The following is a 21818-nucleotide window of genomic DNA, read 5'->3' on the forward strand; positions in this document are numbered from 1 at the left end:
AATTCATTTTTCAGCAGCAGTTGAAATACTCTGATATACCGATGTTGGCATCCAAATGGTGCCTGCTCATAACATTATTACTATTATAATAATAATAATAAATATGCTGTCGTCTCATGAACAATGAAATAACAGCATTTTAAAAAGCTGGTTATTATTTAATCAAAGCATAAAAGACTTTAATGCATATTCACATCACAATACATTACATTTTGTTTACAAACAACTGTAAAATGACAACAAATATCATGTTCGATGTGGAAGGTGGGCTCCATTAGACTCAGTTAGTGTGCATTTGAGCAACATAATATCATAATTATCATATCATATTTGATAAGATGCCGTACTTTTCTACATGTAACTGAATCAGAATAGGTGAAGCAATATTGACGTGCGTTTTGTGAAGCATTTCTTTTTTCTTTTCTTTCCTTAATGAGCTTCTGTATGTTGTTTACATGATCAAAATAAATTGAACATAAACAAACAATAAATGTAATTAAACATCCTGATGATTTTATCATATCTGGATAATCTGTTGTGAAAGGAGCAATCTTTATTATCAGTGATTAGGACCGGTAAGTTCACTCTACGACACACCGGGCTCATTTATTTAATGAGCCAGAACACAAACAGCAAACTGTAAACCACACAGGGGCCCTGGACCTGCTGTTGAATAGTTAGGATGTCTGCTCGGAAATATTTCCCATGGTATACTGTGGGAATAAGACCTTGCTCACTGTAGGTTTACACTGAGGCTCCAGGGTAGGCTTATTTAGGGTGGACTTAGAGTGACATTCCAAGACGATAGGTGGTATTAGTGTTTCAGAGGGTCCATATGACCTCAGTCTGTCTACAAGGGAAAGGTGTTGTGTGATAGAAATTTCACACAAAATAATGCCTTAATGGATAAAATGTAAAACAAAAATGTAAAAACAACAACAACAGCAAAAAGTGACCATGGTCGCGATTTTTAAAAATATGTTATCACAAGGCAAATTATCTCACAATCTCAGGATAGCCAACATGTTTTCTTATAATGAAAAGACATTTTCCTCCTGTTCTTGAGAAAACAAAGACTCAAATTAATTAGAAAATTATCTCGTGATCACATGGAGAAATATTTTCTTTTGCATAGATTACAAGGACATTATCCTATTATCTGGATAACTTTGTTATTTCAAGATATCAAGATTGAAAGAAAGCGTCACAAACCACAGCTTATATCAGCTTCTCACAGTATCTGCTGAAAAACTTTGTAACTCCTGGTATTCGCTTTATTTATTGCTCGTCTTTTTTTTAGCACAAGGGAAAAAAGCAGGTAATGAAACTTGTATAATTAATAATATCAAGTTTTAGATTTTAAATGTATTAAATACTGTACAATGGTGGACTGGCTTAGAGAGATAAAATATTTGTATACATGTGGCGGCAGTTCCCATCTCACAATCTGAGCATGAGTTGGGCTACAGCGTAGATATCATAAATTCAACTCAGCACATGTGATCGCTACGAGTGAGTAATTTTTGGTGAAAAGAGTTAAAGCACTGTGATTGACCTTGTGCAGACAATAAACAGACAATAAACCCTGAGGCTACTCAGCTGTGCTGTTCTCAGTACTTCCCCACATCAAACCACTTTTCTAGACCAGAGAAGCTCCATTTCTGATGAAAGAATTTCACTTCACCGGGTCTGGGTACTTATTGTACATTTACGCAGTCTGAGGCAGTTGTATGTGTGTAATGAAGTATTTGTATGGTGTGAGGACCAAATACACAGAAAGAGAATTTAAAGAAAAAGCAGGATTTACATAATGGTGAAAAAGAAGTGCAAAATTTTGTCACACCATATAAAAAGGTTCACTTATATAACTGAAAGGATTTACATGTAAATGACTCTGTTTACTGCTCCTCATATCTCCTGAAATCTTGTCCAAAGATTAAGAGTCACACCTGTTTTAATAAAAAGCGTACAACAAGTAAATAGCATGAAAATAGTCACTATTACTGGCTAACAGATTATATAAAGTTACCAGTCTTACAGGAAGAAAAGTTATTTCATCTCTATAATAAACCACTGTTACTGCCAGTGTTAATGATGTTTTGTCATACTGTTAAAGGAAATCCTGGCTCCCACCTCTATTTCGAGTAAGCTTCTTTTTTATTGACCTGCTATGTTTAACGGTTGATTAAGGAATGGGAATACGAGCTTTTAAATGTAAATACAATTCACACACACTCACACACTGTACATACAACACAAAGTGAGGAGATTTTTGAAAGTCTATGTGTAATTTGGAAAATGTATGCATAGTTTTGACTCTGTGCATCCAATATGTTACATATCATATGCTTGCTTTCAACACTGGATTCTTTAACAAAACTAAACTATAAAACTATAGACTAAACTATAAAACTATAGACACGGTCTTGTTCTCCTCACATTAAAAAGTAGCTCTTTAAGTGTAACAATACTACTTTTTTCCCCACAATCAATATTATCACATTGCTTAATGTTCACGGCCTCTCATCCTTTTTCTTATCTTTCTTGCACACAGATGCCAATTGTGACAAGTTTAATTTAGGAGCTGCATTCCTGAACCTGTGACTACACATGAAATATGTGAAAAACACTGTAATGCTAGTTTAAGCTCGAGGGCCTAATATAAGTCAATTATTAGAGCTTCCTCATTTTAAACTCCATAAATTAAGCAACAGACACTAACATTTACTCCTGTAATTTTCCTGTTTGATTTTCTAGAGCAGTCTGCGTAATCTGACTTGGCTTTAGTTTATACTAACCGCAGTTTTTCTGCTGTGAGAATATTTTTGTTACTTTTACTCTAAATTCTGAAAGGTGCAAACATTTTAGAGAATAAATAAGCAAAGTTTGCTTGCTCAGAATCTGTTAGAGGACACTGAATAAATGTATTTATTGCTCAGCTGAAGGTTAATGATATAATAAGATGCATCGCATAGTTGTTTTTTACATGAATCCTAGCTATACACCATAAAGCAGTTCACTGGCTCTGAAGTTGCTATTAATCTGAGCTTGCTGTGGAACTGAGATGAAAGCTTGATGAACATCAATAATGGTTTTAACAAATAATATAATTAAATGCCCTCCATACAGGCTACATAATATTATAAACCAAAACTCAGTAATATGCCTCATAACACAAGTGGTATTCTCCATTGTGGAATGGTGTTTTAATGGCAAAGTATCAGGCAAAACATCAAAATATCATGGCTTCACCCTGCTTTACATAGCTCCTCCTGGCGCTTTTCCCTCTACAGCATTTTTGCAAAAATGCCTCCGTCTTCCTATATACATTGATATGATCTCATTATTTTTAAAGACTGAGTCAAAGGCAGTTCATAAAACTACATATGAACGCAAAGGGTGGGTCTAAACGAGCTTTGCATAACAAAAGGTCACCAGCTAGTATGCTGTGGTTATAAAGTTCTCCTCATGAGGCTCTCAGATGGGATCGAAAGGGGATAGGCTCCGCGGTCTGTATCACATTTGCTGAAGTTTCTGAGTTCTTGAAACCAACTTGCTCCAAGAGTTATGATGCTGAGGAATGTCGGCAGTGTTAAACTCCAAAGTTCTTTCCCTGTGCGTACCTGGGAAGGCAAAGTGCCAAACGGAAAGAAATGAAGGGTCCATTCACCCAAGAAGAAGAGAAGAAGATGGAGGTGCATCAAACTGTCATCCAAGTCCAGGAATTTTATGACGACTTCAGGTTGGGAGGATCTGTATGGAGCTTTGAAGAGAACATATCAGACTAAATTAGTAATACTGAAGAAGCAAATATTGCAATTCAGTGCTGCAGATCCATAAAGTTAGGAGACTCAAAAGAGACTGTGTCATTGTGGCTTCACTTCATGGTCCCCAGTGTGGGATTATACAGTAATACAAATTGCCCTTATTTAGACAAATGTGCTGTATCCAGAAGCACACAGTACAGTAAAATCAGATACTTGACAGATTTATTCACCAACCTCTTTCTTCCCATTTTAAACAAATGCCCAATTTACTAAAAATATACTACAAGTTTCTGCTTAAAATAAGTAGGAAGAGTCAAACACTTGTGTATATGTTTTGTGTCTATTTTATAAATTAGCACACTGTCCATTGATCACAGCATATTTAAACACCAGGAATCTATTCAAGCTACAGTTTGTTAGAGAAAAGTGCTTGCTCTGGATTTGTGGTGGCCCACTACAATCCTAATTTAGATTTGTAAATGTCACAGCATTTTCCTTTCAGTATGAGAACCTCCCTCATGCTTGAAAGTTAACTTTTGACTGACCAGGCTTGTCAAACTGAAGGAAATTTCAGCTCCCTAACAATTACGGGCAGTTCCAAGAAGCAGCTGATAGCACTTGTTTGTGCAGCCTATGAAACTTATGAACAGCTATTACCCTGCACTTATGTGGCGATTTAAAGTGCTGCATGCTGCTGAAGTTCAGGCTTTTCGCCCAGTGATTTATCATGGGATGTTTTCCGCACAGCTATTGAACAAACTGCTATTCATCAGAGCTGACTTGAAATTGTGTTAGCTGGTCTTGAATCATCAGCAGGAGAAAATCGATTTCTATCACTACGTAAAAAACAAATGTAAGGTAAGCCCAAAATAAATTAAATGTCAATGACGAACCACTGGAAGAAAAAGTTACCTATTCTGTCTGATAACAGGCTAGACGATGTGCCTATCAGTTATATTTATAAGAAAAAAAGTACCAGTCACACCACTGCTCTAGAGAAACCATCCATCTATTTTCTTCCATCTAATTCAGGGTTGAGAGGGGGGCTGGAGCCTGGAGGGGGCTGGAGGTGTCATAGCTTGAGAGGCGGGGTACACCTGGACACGTCGCCAATCTCTAACACAGAGAGACTGACAACTACTCACATTCACATCTAGGATCAATTTCGAATTCCCAGTTAACCTAACTCCAATAATTGCACGTCGGAGAACCCATAGACCCGGGGAGAACATGCAAACTCCACACAGAAAGGCCCCAGTCAGAGGGTGGAGTTAAGCCCAGGGTCTTTTTGCTGTGAGGCAACTGTGCTAACCACCTTGCCAACATGCTAGAAGATGTCCACCTAGAAGAACCTAACTCAATACTGGTTTTCTTGTTAGGTAGTGCAAGCCATTGCTGAAAACATATTTTACACGAAGCGAAAAGTCTGGGTGTTTTTCTCAAACTGTGTCCATGTGAGAATAGCACAGCTGTCCAAAGCAACTGTGCGGACATATTTTTTGTCCTGTGGGCTCTAAAGGCAGCACCGTACAGATAAACCAGAGTAATTCAAGTGCAGGATCTGGCTTGTCAGAAAGTAGAACTGCTGACAATGTCAACATTTCTGTCTGGGCATTTTCTGAAGTTCATGTTAAATTTATTATAAGCGTCTTGTCAGCACAAGGTTTACTTCTGTCACTCTTTAGGCTCATTTATGGATGCAATCAAAATTCACAAAAGTAGAGAGAGAAAAAGGATTGTCTCAATATCATTTTTACAGAAATAATCAGACTGACCTTGACAGACAAAAATCACGACACTCCGGGTCTGCATCGGTCACAACACAACGGCAGCGCGGTGTCTCTGCCCCCTCGTGTTGGGACGGCTGAACACCACGTCGTTTTCGCTGACGTCCTCTGTAGTTCGACATTCCGTACGGCACAGTGCGCCTTAGAAGGACAGAGAGAGGCCTTTTTTCAGCATTTAGCAACAGATGAGCAAAACAAAGCAAAAATAGTAAATGGAGCAGATACATCAGGACCTTCACACTGTCAGTGCTCAAACCCTACGCAGAAAAAAATTTGTTTTAAGTTTTAATTATTCATTTTAAAGCAATTTTTAAACAACTACATTTTTATGTTCTCCAGTGAACCAGGGAACATTTGTTCTTTTGACAATGGAAAATGCAGCCAGAAAGGTCAGTGAAACTGAATAAAAAACAAACCTGACATATGACTTCGATATATCACATTTATAATGTCAGCATCCATCACCATATTGTCTATTCTGGCCCTAATCCTCGCATCTGGATAACATTTAGATTCCAAGTGCCAGGTAGGCATCACTTCTTTTCTTTCTCTTTCCACTCATCTCTTTTCAACCATGTGTGATTGATTCTGTGAAAAATAAGGATCTATATAGAGGCCTTTATATCTTTAGGACCTACGAGGTTCTGGGGAAGGGGGGGGGGTCTGCTGACTATGTCAACATTTTATTGTCTGGGCATTTCTGTATGACAAATAAAAGATTCGTTGAATTGACAGATAAAAGCCTTTCTTTTGTAGATTTGACAGATTATGTCAGACTGCCTGCTGCTTATAACTGACTGAGTACCTACAGTGTTGCTGGCATCTTGCTGGGCTGCCTTTACTGTGTCTTTTTCCACTGGAACTTCAGCCTGTGTAATTAACTTCAGGGTGAAATGCATTTGAACCTAATACCTGTTCAATCTAAAGTCGGGGCTGTGAGTCAGAGATCACGCTCAATGTAGCGAAATGCTGTTGTCAGCTGGGGCAGTTATTCCAAAGTGAAAGAAGGGATTTGAGGAAAGCTTTACTTTAAACACTCTTACAATGTGTAGGATCTTTTTGATCAAACTTGTACACACAAATACTTCAAAGTTAGTCTTGTAAGCAAGAACAAAAGGATGGAACATTTGGGATTTCTCCTCTAACTAAGGGTTTGCTATGTTTTTGTTTCAAAAGCATCGAATCCTTTTGGGAATCTTCTGTTTCAGTGCAGTGCTCCAACCATGTAAGAACACGTTTTCAACACGCACATAATGCACCTAATACTTGCTGCAATAGAGTTACTGGTATTATTTTCACCTTTGTGTGTGTGCGTGTCCATGTAAATATGTGTGTAAGGACACACCCACTATAGGAGAAACTGACATAACAAAAAGGTTTTAGAACTTTGGCAGGTGTTTGGGCATCTGCCTTTACCTTACTTTACAGATCTTTAGCTGAACTCAAACTGCAAGTGGCAGCCACAAGTTAGATGATGAGTCCTATAGCTGGAAATAAAAAGCCAGCTAACTAACTGAGAAGAATATTTATCTGTAAGACTTCAGCCAAAGAGGATTTGTGACTAGATTGGTTTGACTGTTTGTCCGTTCCTGAGCAGGATTATTTAAAAGTTATAAAAAGTTATGAAAATCTTACTAAATGTGGTGCTTGGCCTAACTTAAAAGGAAATCTGAATTTGATGTGCAGAATTTGATACTGTTGCGAGATCAGACACTTTACACCAGTGGTTCCCAAACTTTTTTTGTAGTTGTTTTTTTGTCCTGTGTAATAATATTTAACATTGCTATCAATACATTTTTCAAAAAATGCCTCTCTGTGCAAAATGGGTTTAAAAACATGAACAACTGTGGGATACTGTTTGTCCATGATTTGAACCGAGGGAACAAATCGTGGCAGGTACGGCCTGATATTATTTGTATCCCACTGTAACTTTACTGTATAAAGAGCCAAAATGTCAGGAGTAGGTATTTATTACAACAAGTGTTTGTGAACTAAAAATCAAGAATGTGGGATACTGTTTGTCCGTGATTTGAAGAGCCCAGCGCATGCTCTCGAGGCAGGGAAAACCAATTCTGCAGGGGAGACCTACCTTGGCACTTGTGCAGGTGAAACCAAAGAGAAGATATGCTTCACCATATTTTCTAGTCTTTGGCTTAGAATGAAGTTGGTTTGGAAACATATTCAGCGATGCTTCATCTCCTGCTTTGCGTTTGTGTGGGCGCCCCGTGCTAGCAGTGTCCAAGCGTTGTTTTGTTGTTTCCCTTTTCATGCCGCGCTCCCCCTGCAATGGCTCTGCGCCCCCCCCTAGGGGGCGGGCCCCACACTTAGGGAAGGTCTGCTTTACACCATGTCTTCACGTCAGATTTTTTCAACAAAAAAAAAAATCTGAAACTAAACCAAATCCTTGGTAGACGTATAGCATCTTAGACTGCCCCTTTTTGTATTTGTAGTTGAGATGTTTGCTGCTGACAGCAAACATCAACTCGACTCCTTTTTTTCTCCTGCCATAACTTTGACAACTTGTCTAAGAAACACCCCTTATCAAGTGTTTTTCACCAGTTAATAGCAATAGTAAAGGCTATAGCTATATAAAGCTAAATACATAACTTAATTAACATAGAATCAAATAATCATTAAAGATGTAACAATACTTACTTAATTGTTCCCACATAATCTGTTACTACCCAATCCTAAATATATCTGTCAAACCATTTCAGCCAGCGCAATGAAGAAATCTGTCATTGCATTTTATCAATAGACAGACTTAGGCTATGACTCATGGCGTGCACGGAAAACACAATAAATGCACTAACTTTGGTAAATAATATCCTCCACCTGCCTGATTCCAAACTCTTGCAGGAACACTGGCAATCTGTTGGGCCTGCCATCACTTGAATCTGGTGCCTCGGGGTGGGTAACTGGGTGTAACTGCAATGTGTGGTGCCTCTAGTGCACGGCTCCTATTTCAGTTGCAAAAAAAAGCCACGTGCCAATCTTTGTCTGAAAGACTAAATTGCTACTTCTTATAACTCCTGACAAACGAGGAGACGTTGTGCAACCTCTGGGATTCTTGCACAAAAGCGAATTGAACTTAATAAAGCGTGCCTTACTCGGGGGTGTTGATCCAGATGATATCCAAGTGGCAGTAGTAGACGCACTCTTTATCCTTGTAGGAATAGCAGGTGCAGCGCTTTTGTCTGGACTTTGCTTCTGTTGTCTCAGACAGCTGTGAGTCAGCGGAACCCCGGGAGCCAGACACCTTTGAGTCCAATTGGACCATGCCGCGGGACGCCAAGATACCGTTATTAGAAGCAGCTATGTTTAAAAAAACAAAACAATAAAAAATAATAGTAAACAGCTAAATCAGAAGTTCTTCATAAATAAAAAAGGTACTGAGTGCATTCATAAACAACCTTAAAAAATAAATATATCTTATTGCCTACCTTGCAAGACAATAACTGCCAGTATCTTGAAAAGCACGACTCTTGCGAGGATGGACAGCATCTTTGCCATGTCTCAATATATTCCACAAAATAAAGCAAACGCCTGACGAGGAAGCAAATTAATCTCCAACCATCATCGATCCATTAACTTTGGCGCGTGTCCGTGTGCAGTTCATGTGGTCCGCAGATGAAAAAACAAGTGTCGGAGGACGTCGTCTTTCATTCTAATGACTTCATCCCGTAAATCCTGCACCTGCAATTTTTACACTGAGGTGAAGGGAACGTGTTTATTCTAATCCAAGCTTCAGACTGCCGCAGTCGCAAAACAAGTGCGGTCTTTGGAGCGAGGCGAGGAACAAACCCTTGAAGTCGCTTTGCCTTTTAAGACATGCGGGACTTCGGAGGGTACACGCCCACACCTCTCCTAGCACCCACCCTCTGTCAGATGCAGCAGCAGTGTATGTATTTACATATATGCCTATTCATACTTATTTATTTAATGCTTTTACTCGTTTTTACTGGACACCTTTATGAATAAATCAATGAATGAATATTAATACTCTTGAATAGTAATGCTCTTATAACCCATAAAAAGGTATTGCTCAGTGATGGATAAAAGAGACAAACGTGGTCTTGATAGTGAAATAAGTCCTTCAGCTGCACTAATCAGTGCTGTCCTGTTGCCACCCACTGACTGGCGCATATTATCCATAAGTTGAGGGTATGAACTCAACACACAGAGACCCCACCCCAACTAGGAGACTGAAGCCAGGAGCTTTCTTGGTGTGCTGCCCAGAACCACTTATCACTTTTTGCTATTTTCAAGTTTATAGTACAGCTGATTTAAACAAACCCACTTCTAGGCCATCTTGGTGTTGCTGCCACACAGGAAGTGTATTTCCCCCTTGATAGGCCTTTTAATTTTATGGGTAGAGCTTGTTACTAAGTCAGCTGTAAACACTTTTTTAATATATAAATATCATTAAAGTCAGTGTTTTAATTCATTCAAGCCTATTTATGATTTCATTTTAGTGTATTTAACGTGTGTGTGGTTAGCATTGTCACCTCACAACTAGAAGATCATGGGCTCAAATCCACCTGCCACCCAAGGATTGAGTTCCTATGTTCTAAGTTGTTTCTGACTTTCTCCCACAGTCCAAAGACACACATGTTAAGTTGACTGACAATTCTAAATTGTCCGTAGATGTGAGCGTGAAGGATTGTCTGTCTTTCAGTGTTTACACTGCAATAGACTGGAGACCTGTGTAGGTTGCAATTTTTTTTTACACAGCTTTCCTTCTGTGCATTTTTGCAAAAAAGGAGTTACAGTAAAAAGATTTGCCTTTGAATGTAGCAATTTCCTCTCAACTTCCAGACCAGATAAAAGGTTTATGCTAGAGTTGCTGGTGTTTGGCGTGCAAATAAAGTAAACTTAGCAGTTTGCAAACGACCTGGGACCCCATACAAAACTGGATCAGTTACGTGGCCACCACCTATCAAGAACACAAGCCAGAATGAAGAGACTTGGAAGAGACAGCCAAAGCAACAAAGGTGTTTTACACAGGACAGGAATGTTGTTGACTGATCCAATTAATCATCAGAACTTGTCTGGTGATGAATGTAAGACAAACATATCAAGCATTTAGTGACTGATTTACAACCAAATCGAAAATATCAGTCATATTTCAGTGAGAGCCAGTTCCAGCCCAGCTCTGAACAATGAGGGAGGAATAAGTTACATTTCTAAGTCATGAAGTAGTAATAGACACATGGAACTAACACTGAAAATTCAAGCAGCAGCATAAATCATTAAATGGCGCCGGTGAGGTCGGCTGCCGTGCTGGATGCTCTGCCCTAACTTCTCCACTTTTTGCAGTTTTTCGTCACTTTTTGCTATATCTGCGATAATCTTGCATGGGCATCATGCAAAACACACAAATCCGCTACAGTAGAGACACTTTGGTTTCTATTGGTCTGCAGTACACGAACATTTCACCATGTTTAACTCCGGACCCAACCTGGCCAAAGGAGATCCTGAGAGAGAACAAAGGACGCGACCCTAAGCGACGGCCTCGAGGTAAAAGAGCCGGCATCAGGAACAGGCTACGGGCTCGTGCACACCGCGCACCCATGCCCAGTATCCTGCTAGCCAATGTTCAATCCATCGAGAACAAGCTTGATGACCTCAGAGCCAGAATCAAGTTCCAGAGAGACATTCGGGACTGCAACCTCCTCTGCTTCACCGAGACTTGGCTGAACCCAGCGATACCAGACCACGCCGTGCAGCCGACGGGGTTCTTTTCGGTTTACCGCATGGACAGGACAATGGAGTCGGGGAAGAAAAGAGGTGGTGGAGTGTGTTTGATGGTGAACAACAGATGGTGCGACAGCACAAACATCTCCCCACTCACACGCTCTTGCTCGCCCAATCTGGAGCTTTTGATCGTTAAGTGTCGCCCTTTCTATCTCCCTCGGGAATTCACTGCGGTCATTGCCTGCACTGTTTACATTCCGCCTCACGCGGACTCGGACACTGCCTTATGTGAGCTACATGAGGCTCTCACACATCAACAAACACTTCACCGAGATGCCGCACTCATTGTTATGGGAGATTTTAACAGAGTGAATCTCAAACGGACATTTCACAACCTTCACCAGCACATCAACTGCCCCACCTGGGGCACGAGGACATTAGACCACTGCTACACCCCGTTCAAGAACTGTTACAAGGCTCAACCCCTGCCGGCATTTGGAAAATCGGACCATTCCGCCATCTTCCTCATACCTGCTTACAAACAAAGGCTAAAGCAGCAACCACCAATCAGGAGGGAGGTCGCTCGCTGGATGGACCAATCGGTGGCCGCGCTGCAGGACGCACTGGATGACGCACTGGATGACGCAGACTGGGACATGTTTCGGCGCAGCTCTGATGACATCAACATGTTTACGGAAGCGGTTGTGGGATTTATCGGGAAACTAGCGGACGACACAGCAGAAAGAACTATCATCCGAACGTTTCCCAACCAGAAGCCGTGGGTGGATAAAAACATCCGCGACGCTCTGAGATCACGCACCGCTGCCTACAATGAAGGGCTTGTCTCCGGTAATATGGACCTATACAAGGCTGCGTCCTACAACGTGCGCAGCGCGGTCCGAAAGGCAAAGCGGAGCTACGGGGAAAAACTAGAGTCACAGCTACGACAGTGCGACTCTAGGAGCCTGTGGAAAGGACTGCGGACTATAATGGACTATAAACGACCAGCTTCTTCAATGATTAATGCCGATGCTTCACTGGCTGATGAGCTGAACACGTTTTATGCTCGCTTCGACGCCGCAGCAATTAAAACAACAAACGGCTGCGCGCGCTCGGCGTGCACCAGTGAAGAAAATGCATTCGTCATCACAGAGCATGCCGTGAGGAACACCTTCAGGAGGGTGAACACCAGGAAGGCAGCAGGACCAGATGCAATCCCTGGCCGGGTCCTTAGAGCCTGCGCTGATCAACTAGCACCGGTGTTCACGGAGATCTTCAACCTCTCCCTGGCCCAAGCTGTGGTTCCCACGTGCTTCAAACGGTCCATTATTGTCCCTGTTCCAAAGAAACAACAGCCCACTTGCCACAATGACTACCGTCCAGTAGCACTGACTTCAATTGTGATGAAGTGTTTTGAAAGACTGATGAGAGATCACATCACTTCTTCACTTCCTCCCACCATCGACTCACTTCAGTTTGCTTACCGGACTAATCGTTCCACAGACGATGCCATATCTCACCTGCTCCACACATCCCTGAGTCACCTGGACACTGGCAGAGGGAATTATGTTAGGATGCTGTTCGTGGACTACAGTTCAGCATTCAACACAATAATTCCCTCTAAGCTTTTCACCAAGTTGACGGATCTAGGACTCAGCTCATCACTGTGTCAGTGGATCCTCAACTTCCTCACAGACAGACCCCAATCAGTGAGGGTAGGAAAACAAGTCTCCCCCTCCATCTCACTCAGCACTGGAGTGCCTCAGGGCTGTGTTTTAAGCCCCCTGCTGTACTCACTGTACACTTATGACTGTGTAGCCACATCCGACACCACCTCCATTGTCAAGTTTGCTGACGACACTGCTGTTGTGGGCCTGATCTCCGACAACATCGAGACGGCCTACCTGGAGGAGATTAGGAACCTGGAGACCTGGTGCCAGGAGAATAACCTCCTCCTAAACATCAGCAAGACTAAGGAGCTGATCGTGGACTTCACTACAAAGCAGGCGAGGAATTACAAACCCCTCATTAGGGCTGGGCCATATTATACCGTTCACGGTAATACCGGTATAATGTTAGGCAACGATAGGAAAATGAAATATCGCGATAGAATGGGAGTAAAACGCGCATGCGCAGTGCCTTTGTTTTCATACGCACATGGCCGATTGTTGGTTTGTAAAAATGGTGCAACTTCCGTGATGTGGAACTGGTTTGGTGTTTGTCCGTCAGATACACAACAAAGCACATTTTTTTGCAGAACATGCAAGCGGCCGTTGTTATTGTCGTATTTGTCGGACTAAGATGCTCTTAAATCTGGGAGTAATCTGGGTCCCAAACTCCGTATATTTGACTTCAGGTCAAACAACACTGCAGCATCACTGAGAGTTGAAAACTGTCTAAATTCTTTGATCTTTAATAAAACGATCAGCATTGCTGCTTTACCAGGTGTAACTATAAAGTTTAACTTCCAGGCATCCATGAAAACAAAAGTTATTACATTTAACGGAGTTAGAAGTTAGCAGGAAGCTAGCGGAAGTTAGCTCGCTAGTTTCGCTAGTTACCTAAGCATGATATAGCATGTTCTGACTGAGAGATTTCTGAAAAAATTCAAACGTACAGCTCTGCTATCACTTCCAACATAAATGAAGACAGGAAACTAAACAGCAGTGACGTTTGTAGGGTTACTGAAGTTGGGCTAGCTGGTATATAATGATGTGCTACGTGATCGCTAGCGACACAGCTATGTTAGCATAACATAAACAGTGAAGCTGGAGGACGAACACTAACACTTTTCCACTTATAAAAGTTAACGTGAAGGTTCCTCATGGTTAGAGACAAATGCAATCGCATGGCAGGATGCTGTAAACGGACCAAACTTCAGTCAGGAGAACAACTGAGATAATCCATCCACAATACGAGGTTAGTCATTAATATACTGCAACAACATGGGAATAGAGCAGCTGCCAGAGAATTCAACATTAATGAATCAATGGTACAGAAGTGGAGGAAGCAAGAAGAATGAGTTTAATAAAGTTTGATTTATCTGACTGCTTTGTTTCGCTTAATGTGCCTTATAATCCCGTGTACCTTATGGTCCGAAAAATGCGTACTGCACACTGCAGTTTAATGTTGCAAAGCACCTCTTTTTAACTTCAGTGGATATTATACATGGTTATGCTCAGGATATGTCAGCCCATTTCTACTGGAAATGCCTTTGGGTTAAACTTTCAGCAAGGAATTTGCATTTGCACTGTTACATTTTTATAAAGCTTTAATGTACATAAAAACCAGCTTCTTGTTTACGTGAAAATAAATGGAAGGTTGTCTTTTTGCGCTAGTAATGTTGTGGAGTTGTATTTTGTCTCGCATCAATTATATCGTCAGTTATATCGTTATCGCAAATTTTCAAATATATATCGTGATAAATATTTTTGGCCGTATCGCCCTGCTCTACCCCTCATCATCAGTGGCACGCCAGTGGAGAGAGTGGACAGTTTCCGATACCTGGGTGTCCACATCACTCAGGACCTGTCATGGTCCTGTCACATCAACACCCTGGTTAAGAAAGCCCGTCAGCGTCTCTTCTTCCTCAGAAGACTTAGAGACTTCCATCTGCCACTGAAGGTGCTCAAGAACTTCTACTCCTGCACCATCGAGAGCGTCCTGACGTCAAACATCTGCACCTGGTTTGGGAACAGCACCAAGCAGGACAGACGAGATCTGCAAAGGGTGGTGTGCTCGGCAGAACGCATCATTCAATCAGAGCTCCCTGACCTGCTGTCCATCTACACCAAGCGGTGCAAGTCCAAAGCTAGGAAGATTATGATGGACCTCTCCCATCCCAACAATGGACTCTTCTCACTGTTGAGGTCTGGGAAGCGCTTCCGCTCCCTTAAGGCCAAAACAGAGAGAATGAGGAGGAGCTTCTTCCCCCAGGCTATTCGGGCCCTGAACCAGGTGTAGGACTGGACTCTCCCAAACACGTCACTATAAGACTGGACTCTCACACACGTCACCACACGCACCACCACACATTTCCTATAATCCTATAATTCCTATAATTTATAATCCTTATCTTTATAATCTCTTCTGCTATTTGCACATTCTTTACTGTAAATTCCTAAGTTAATTTGTAAATTTTTGTAGTAAATTGTAAATATTGTAAAACTTTTCTTCTGTCATTTAATGGTCGGGCATTGTACAGCTACAAGCATTTCACCCCCATGTCATACTGTGTATGGTTGTGTGTGTGTGTGACAAATAAAATTTGAATTTGAATTTGAAATCAAGAAAGCAGCCGGGGGGGGGGGGGGGGGGGGGGGGGGGCGCATTACTGATGTACATCACATACAGAAATAGTCAGTTAAGATGTTGGATGCTGAAAAATTGCAAACCCAACCAAATCAACCCCACAGACCACAAAGGGTTTGTGAATGAGGGTGCTCAAGTGAATAAAAACAAACATATCTCGCTGAGGCTCCAACTCCAATTTCCTTTCAACTGGCTTTCCATCTTGAGGCAGCGATCATTCATGAGCAAACCTGCTAATATCTTCATAGTTTCTTAAACATTACGGTGTGTATCAATGTTGTTTTGTATTGTTCAGTTTCTTTCTATCATATAAACAATACACAGATGATTCATTTAGGAAAAAGAGAAAAAAAAAAAGGAAATACAAAATAAAGCAAAACACACTCCAGTATCACTTCACCTGTTCTGAATCAGATTACATATCAAAAAGGAGCGCAAAGAAATGCTCATTTCTCAAATATGGAAGTGCTTTTTTCCTATTTGCAGAAATAGCTGTCTAAAAATAAACTATAAGATAAAGTGTAGATTATGATTAGGCTTGATTTAAAAGTTCTTCCTGGAATTGGTGTCATTAAACCTAGAAAATGCATCCACATTTATATGAACACTACTGAAAAACTTACTTAGATACATTGGTGTAATGATCCAAAGTATATAATGTTTACCTTCTAATTCTCTGGATAGTCTGCATTAAGTATTCTGGATTAGAACTTTCCTACTGAAGCATCCAAGCAAACTTAAATCTGTCTGACTCTTGAGTGCCCTCTGGTTCCTTCCCAAATTCCCCAAGGCTAAGGTTTTGTGCCATATCCCAGTTCTCTGGCACAATCCCCAAGCTGGGAAACAGAAAGAATTCCAGATTAATTAAGACCATATTCTGTTTTCTTTTTCCTGACCAGTGTTATGGAGACAGAAAGCTATCAGAAAACTGAATATGTGGTTTAGGAGTCACATAATGTACCCATGATTTCAAGGTATCATTTTGGGTTTTCTGTGAAGGATCTCTGCAATCTGGGTGGATGAATCTGATGTTGCACTCTGGCTTCATGATGCTGATTATGTACCAAGAACTAGGCAGTCAAAACAGAATAAGCATGTTACAAAATCTCCTTGGATACCTTGGTTTGGCATAGCTGATCATGGATATTAAACTGAAGCTGTGGAGTGTGAAACCTAATAGCAGGCCTTATTTAATTAAACTTTTCTAATTTTACTCATGAAACATAACAGTCTATTACCAATACCATTCTAAAAATCCACCCCGAACCTACCCCGTTTTCCCAATTGGAAATTTCTGTTATTTCCCAAATTGTTGTAGCAATTGTAAATAATACATCTATTTTCTCTTCGCTTTGACTCAAGAAATCATGCATATAGTTACATATTATAACACGTGTATTCTTATGTTCACTTTCAGCCTGCCAAAAGTGTTTATTATAGCTGTGCTTTTGGCAGAGGGAATCTCTTTGCAGCACATTCTAGCCTGACCTGGGAGACATGAGGGAGCATAATACATTAAAGAAGCATTCCAGCTAACACTTTGTCCTGTTTTTCTTGCCCTCCTATGTTTTATTAGAAAACATTTTGTGTGTGCTAAATCTGGGGATTTCCACGCTCATTATCCTGTGGAGCTCCTAAGGTAAGGAGTGGAAAAAACAATAAACAGGTGGTATTAAGATGGATAGGGATATGTAAGCCTATTGAAATGAATCTGATGAACTCATGTAAAATGAGCGGTGGTTAGCACTATCATCTCACAACAGGGAGGTTCTTTTATAGATTTAAGGGCCTTTCAAGGGTTTCTCCCAGTTTTTTGCATGGATATCCCTGGAGCGCTCTGGTTTTGCACCCACAGTCCAAAGACATGCATGTTATGTTAACTGGTGAATCTTTAGCCATATGTGTGAGAAAACTGACAAGTAATTTGTGACAATCCTTAAAACTCCCTGAAAAGCCTTCAGCTGATCCAAAATGCTGCAGCGGGAATACTGACAGGAACTAGAAATAGAGAGAATATTTCTCCCATATTGGCTTCTCTTCATTGGCTCCCTGTTAAATTCAGAATCAAGTTTAAGAATCAAGTCTAAGAGGGGTCTTGAATCCCCATCTTATCCAAAAGACCTCATAGTACCACGTTACTCTAGAAGAGCACTTCAGGCTCAAACTGGTGGTTTACTTTGGGTTCCTAGATTCTTTAAAAGTAGAATGGGAGGTAGAGCCTTCATTGTTCTGTGGAACCATCTCCCAGTTTGAATTCGGGAGAAAGACGCCCTCTTTACTTTTAAGATTAGACCTAAAACCTTCCTTTTGGCGAATGCTTAGACCTGGATAAGGTGACCCTGAATCCTCCCTTAGTTATGTTGCTATAACCCTAGGCTACGAGGGGCTTCCATTGATCTACTGTTTCTTGTTCACTCACCTTTTTCTCTCTATGTGCTTATCCTGCCCTAACGACACGTGACCATGTGAAGCTAGACAGCAAGCGAACAAAATAGAGATCTTCCACACAAGGCTTGCTTTTCTTGCTTTTAATGAAGATCCTTTAAAGCCTTATCTCTCTCAAGGCTTCTCCTTGCTATTTCTTATTTGTAACTGAAATATACAGAAAATGAAAATAAATTGCTAGCTAATACACATCTTAATGACAAACTTAGCCTAGCTTAACACGTGCGTTACATTAGCATCGCAGTTCACTCCAGGTAAACACATATAAAGGTTGTTTCTGAACATATTAATACTCCAAAGACGAACGTTTCCCAAGGTACAAGCGTGGAGGGCACTCTTAGCGTGTACATGAACTCGTTCACTCTTTTAATACTGCCGAAGCACTTTTCACGGCATTAACGGAGAAAACACGTCAAAGATATGCGAATAATCAGAGCGCTCCCTCGCTCCCGTTTCCGCACGTACAATACAAAGATTGCTTGTGATAACGATGTCTCACCCTGAGCAAATTTCGAACCCAGACATTTTAACTGTTTTTAGCATGAGTTACTTATAATATTTCTTAACTTTGAACTTATTTATTACTTTGCTTATGTAACTTAATCAGACTATGCATTAACTATTGACTTCTGACCAAAAGGCATAACAGTGCTTATGTACTCTGCATTTAATTATTAGCTATTATTAATGTCTTGTTCACTTCCACGGGGTAATTTTTGTCCTGTGTCTCTCCCATCACCTCTGACCGGTCATGGTGACTTACTTAAGATGTTTCGTCTGGATGCAGACAAGGGTTTCAACCAATTTTTGTAAGACTCTGCAGAAATATGTATGGCTGTGCTGAACTTTCCATGAACGGAACATCCTTCCAAGGTGAGGATTATAACACTAAACACAGCAAGATAGTGCTCAAATGACTAGCAGCTGATCCCGTCTACCCCAGAGATTTCCTGCTTTGCGGTATTGTTGTTGAAGAGCATATGGTTTACCATGACTGATGACTAGCACTTGCTGGAAATTGTATGACCTCCGTGATGCTTCACATTAAGTTGGCGGTATTGTGGGTATGCAAAACCCACAGAGTGGTTGAATCAATATTGTCAAACTAAAACAGTCACAGAGGGCCTGTGAAAGAATGACCTAAATTTGAGATGACAGTTTAAATTGGAAAATAAAGTTGGAATTTAACTTTATATCCACAGAAGACACAGGGTGCACGTTTAAAAGAGAGAAACCCATGTGGATTCACCCCCAAATACAATTTGCATTCCAAGACACTTGTGATGGAGCTGTTTTTTTTCTTGTTGCATAAAGACTTAAACATAAGCGGTTAGCCAAAATTACAGGCAACATGCATACAGCTACTATTGGAGACTGATAGAAAGTCTCTCTACAGTGAGTGCCAAACCAAAACTGTTGCACAGACACAAATGCAGGAAATGTGTCTCAGAATAAAAGCTTGCTGAAACACTGCCCTCTGATTGGCATCTACTGCTTAACTTATTATCAGGGATAAGGAAACAAAGTTTTTTGCACACACTGGGTTTTGAAAAGCAAGGAGAAAGAGTAAAGCTTGGATGTTTCTTAAGAAACACAAAGAACTAAAACGGACAACAGAACACTATAATTTAGTGTTGTTTAAAAACAGTAAGGTTGCTGGTTGTAGGAAAAATGTAAAAAGGCATTAGAAGTAACCTAAAGCAGGAAACATTGAAATCTTAGATGGCTCAAGTTTCATACAGCTTTCAGTATCTGCGCTTACTTTTCACAGAGGAAGGTTGAAAACGCTAAATCACGTTAGGATTTCTGTTTAAGCAATTTGTCAGTTTTCAGTCATCCTACATGTAATTGCGGTATAATCACACTCTCATTTAATTATTACACATGGCATGCACAGTCGGTCGGGGGTGCTCCAAATATTTATTGCCATTTGGAGACCAAATTAATACGTGCATGTTTTTACTTCTGTGCCTCAGCCAAGCAGATGAAGGTTAAAAGAAAACTGATGCCATTTTATAGCCATCTGTTTTGGATTTGAAACATAAAAATTTGCCATTTGAGCAGATTTGATCTGGCCTTCATCTTTGTGATAAAAAAAGGACCCAATAATTACAATAAAACTCATAATGGCTCACAGTCTAATGTGTTCCTTAAATCATTCATTGCGTTTTGTAACAGCTGTCATTTCAATGAGGCTTTGAGGCTGGGTTTTGGTTTAGCTTGAGTGCCATTCATTTTACAATTTGAGAGGTTGTCAACATTCATCTTAAAGTCTTCTTAAATAGCCTGATCAAATTTTATTTACATATACATATAAGCCAGAGTCTAAAGTATGGATGATTGTTTGAGGTAACAAGTAATGTGCCAGTTTATTTAACTTTTCACAGAAATGTGAGTCCAGCATAAGCTCCCCTCACTTTGTTGACAGTACGCTGAAAAACAACAAATGTCAATGTTTTTGCAAACTGGCTATAGCTTAAAAAGAGATACTTTCCACGTACTGTAACCCCAACCCACCACGGATTTTTTTTAAATGAACATTAACAATAAGCAAAGGATCAATGAGACTGTGGCAGCGGTGTGGACTCTGGCTCAGCTGCAATGGAGGGGTGGTACGGTAAGATCACGGGGCTGTGCCGGGAGGACGGAGAGGACAGGTGAGATGGATTACAACTAATGAACTCGGCCCCTTTCTAGTGCCCGGACTCAGGAACGAGCGGTGTGCTTTCTGTGGGAAGGAGCTGGAAAATATATTCGGTGCCGAAGCAGTGATGCTATATTTAAAAATAAAGGTGCTCAGAGTGTGTCACTTTGAGAACTTTTATTTTTAAAGGTGTGGGTGTTGAACACAGTGTGGGTCCTGATCATATCACAGAGACATTAAAAAAAATTCGAGGAAAGTAATGACCACTTAAATGAGCAGGCTTCGATCACAAAGAAAAATATGCATAATAGATACAATCCATGAATCCTCTGCTTGGTGTTTTGCTCTCTAATATTGTAGGTCTTTACTTTGCAGTGTATATGCACGATGAGGTGACTGTTATTGTTGGTTAGCGTTATATAAATTAAATCGAACTGAACTGAGCTCAATTAACCATTGACAGAGCATTGTGTTCTGTCAATTTAAGAAGCAAGGGATTAAAGATCAATCCATAGTGATGACAGTTCACTAAGTGCAATTCCTGTCTCTGGTTTTTATTAATGGCAGGATTATATATACACTAATAATAATAATAATAATAATAATAATAATAATAATAATAATAATAATAATAATAATAATAATATAGCAGTATTAGCTTCCATTTATATATTTGTTGACAGATAGATAATACAAATATGTAAATAATGCAATTACACATTAATTCATTTAATTTAGCAGGGAAAAATAAATATTAAATGCTGTTAAACAAAATACTATTATTGATTAGCATATGCTACAAATGCATCATTTGGCCCACTCATTGGAGTTTTGGCGCCACTAAGTGGTGAATTGATAGAACAGATTCCTAATAATAAAGATAATAATGATTACTGTTTCCATCATTCTTTAGAAGCTTTTGTATGCCTGTTATTTTTAATATGTTCTCCATATTATCGGGTTAACAAGCAGCTCATGAGACCCTGTCATAGATGCTGGTGCATGATTGTGATTTAAATGAGCTGGATGAAAACCTCACATTATTATAACGTTTGTGAGCGTTTTATGTCTCGTTACATGTCTCGCGCTTCTGCTTGAAAAATAAGTCTCCGTCTTCTACGGGAAGTACACTAGGACATTCTTCCGACAGTACGGGGCAAGGTTGCC

At 40.3% G+C, this 21818-nt stretch overlaps 1 protein-coding gene across 1 annotated transcript; it reads right to left on the bottom strand.

The window, feature by feature from the left end:
• Positions 1-152: 152 nt before the first annotated feature.
• Positions 153-9352, bottom strand: edn3b (endothelin 3b). The gene is made up of 4 exons (XM_085260511.1): positions 8998-9352; positions 8665-8869; positions 5543-5695; positions 153-3763 (listed from the first exon to the last, which is right to left on the bottom strand). The coding sequence occupies exons 1-4, from the start codon at positions 9065-9067 to the stop codon at positions 3739-3741; spliced, it is 453 nt and encodes a 150-aa protein (XP_085116637.1). The 5' UTR covers positions 9068-9352; the 3' UTR covers positions 153-3738.
• Between the last annotated feature and the right edge of the window lie 12466 nt (positions 9353-21818).

Source organism: Mchenga conophoros, linkage group LG20, assembly GCF_057382185.1.
Source record: "Mchenga conophoros isolate Kocher_MC1m ecotype Shallow Benthic linkage group LG20, M_conophoros_male_GT1.1, whole genome shotgun sequence".
In the NCBI taxonomy this organism is placed as follows: domain Eukaryota; kingdom Metazoa; phylum Chordata; class Actinopteri; order Cichliformes; family Cichlidae; genus Mchenga; species Mchenga conophoros.

What these genes read in the sequence shown, in the direction of transcription:
- edn3b (XM_085260511.1), bottom strand. Translation starts at nt 9,067, where the DNA reads ATGGCAAAGATGCTGTCCATCCTCGCAAGAGTCGTGCTTTTCAAGATA. An exon ending in GGCAGTTATTGTCTTGCAAG is followed by an intron (nt 8,870 to 8,997) that starts GTAGGCAATAAG and finishes TTTTAAACATAG; the next exon opens with CTGCTTCTAATAACGGTATC. An exon ending in ATCTGGATCAACACCCCCGA is followed by an intron (nt 5,696 to 8,664) that starts GTAAGGCACGCT and finishes TGTCCTTCTAAG; the next exon opens with GCGCACTGTGCCGTACGGAA.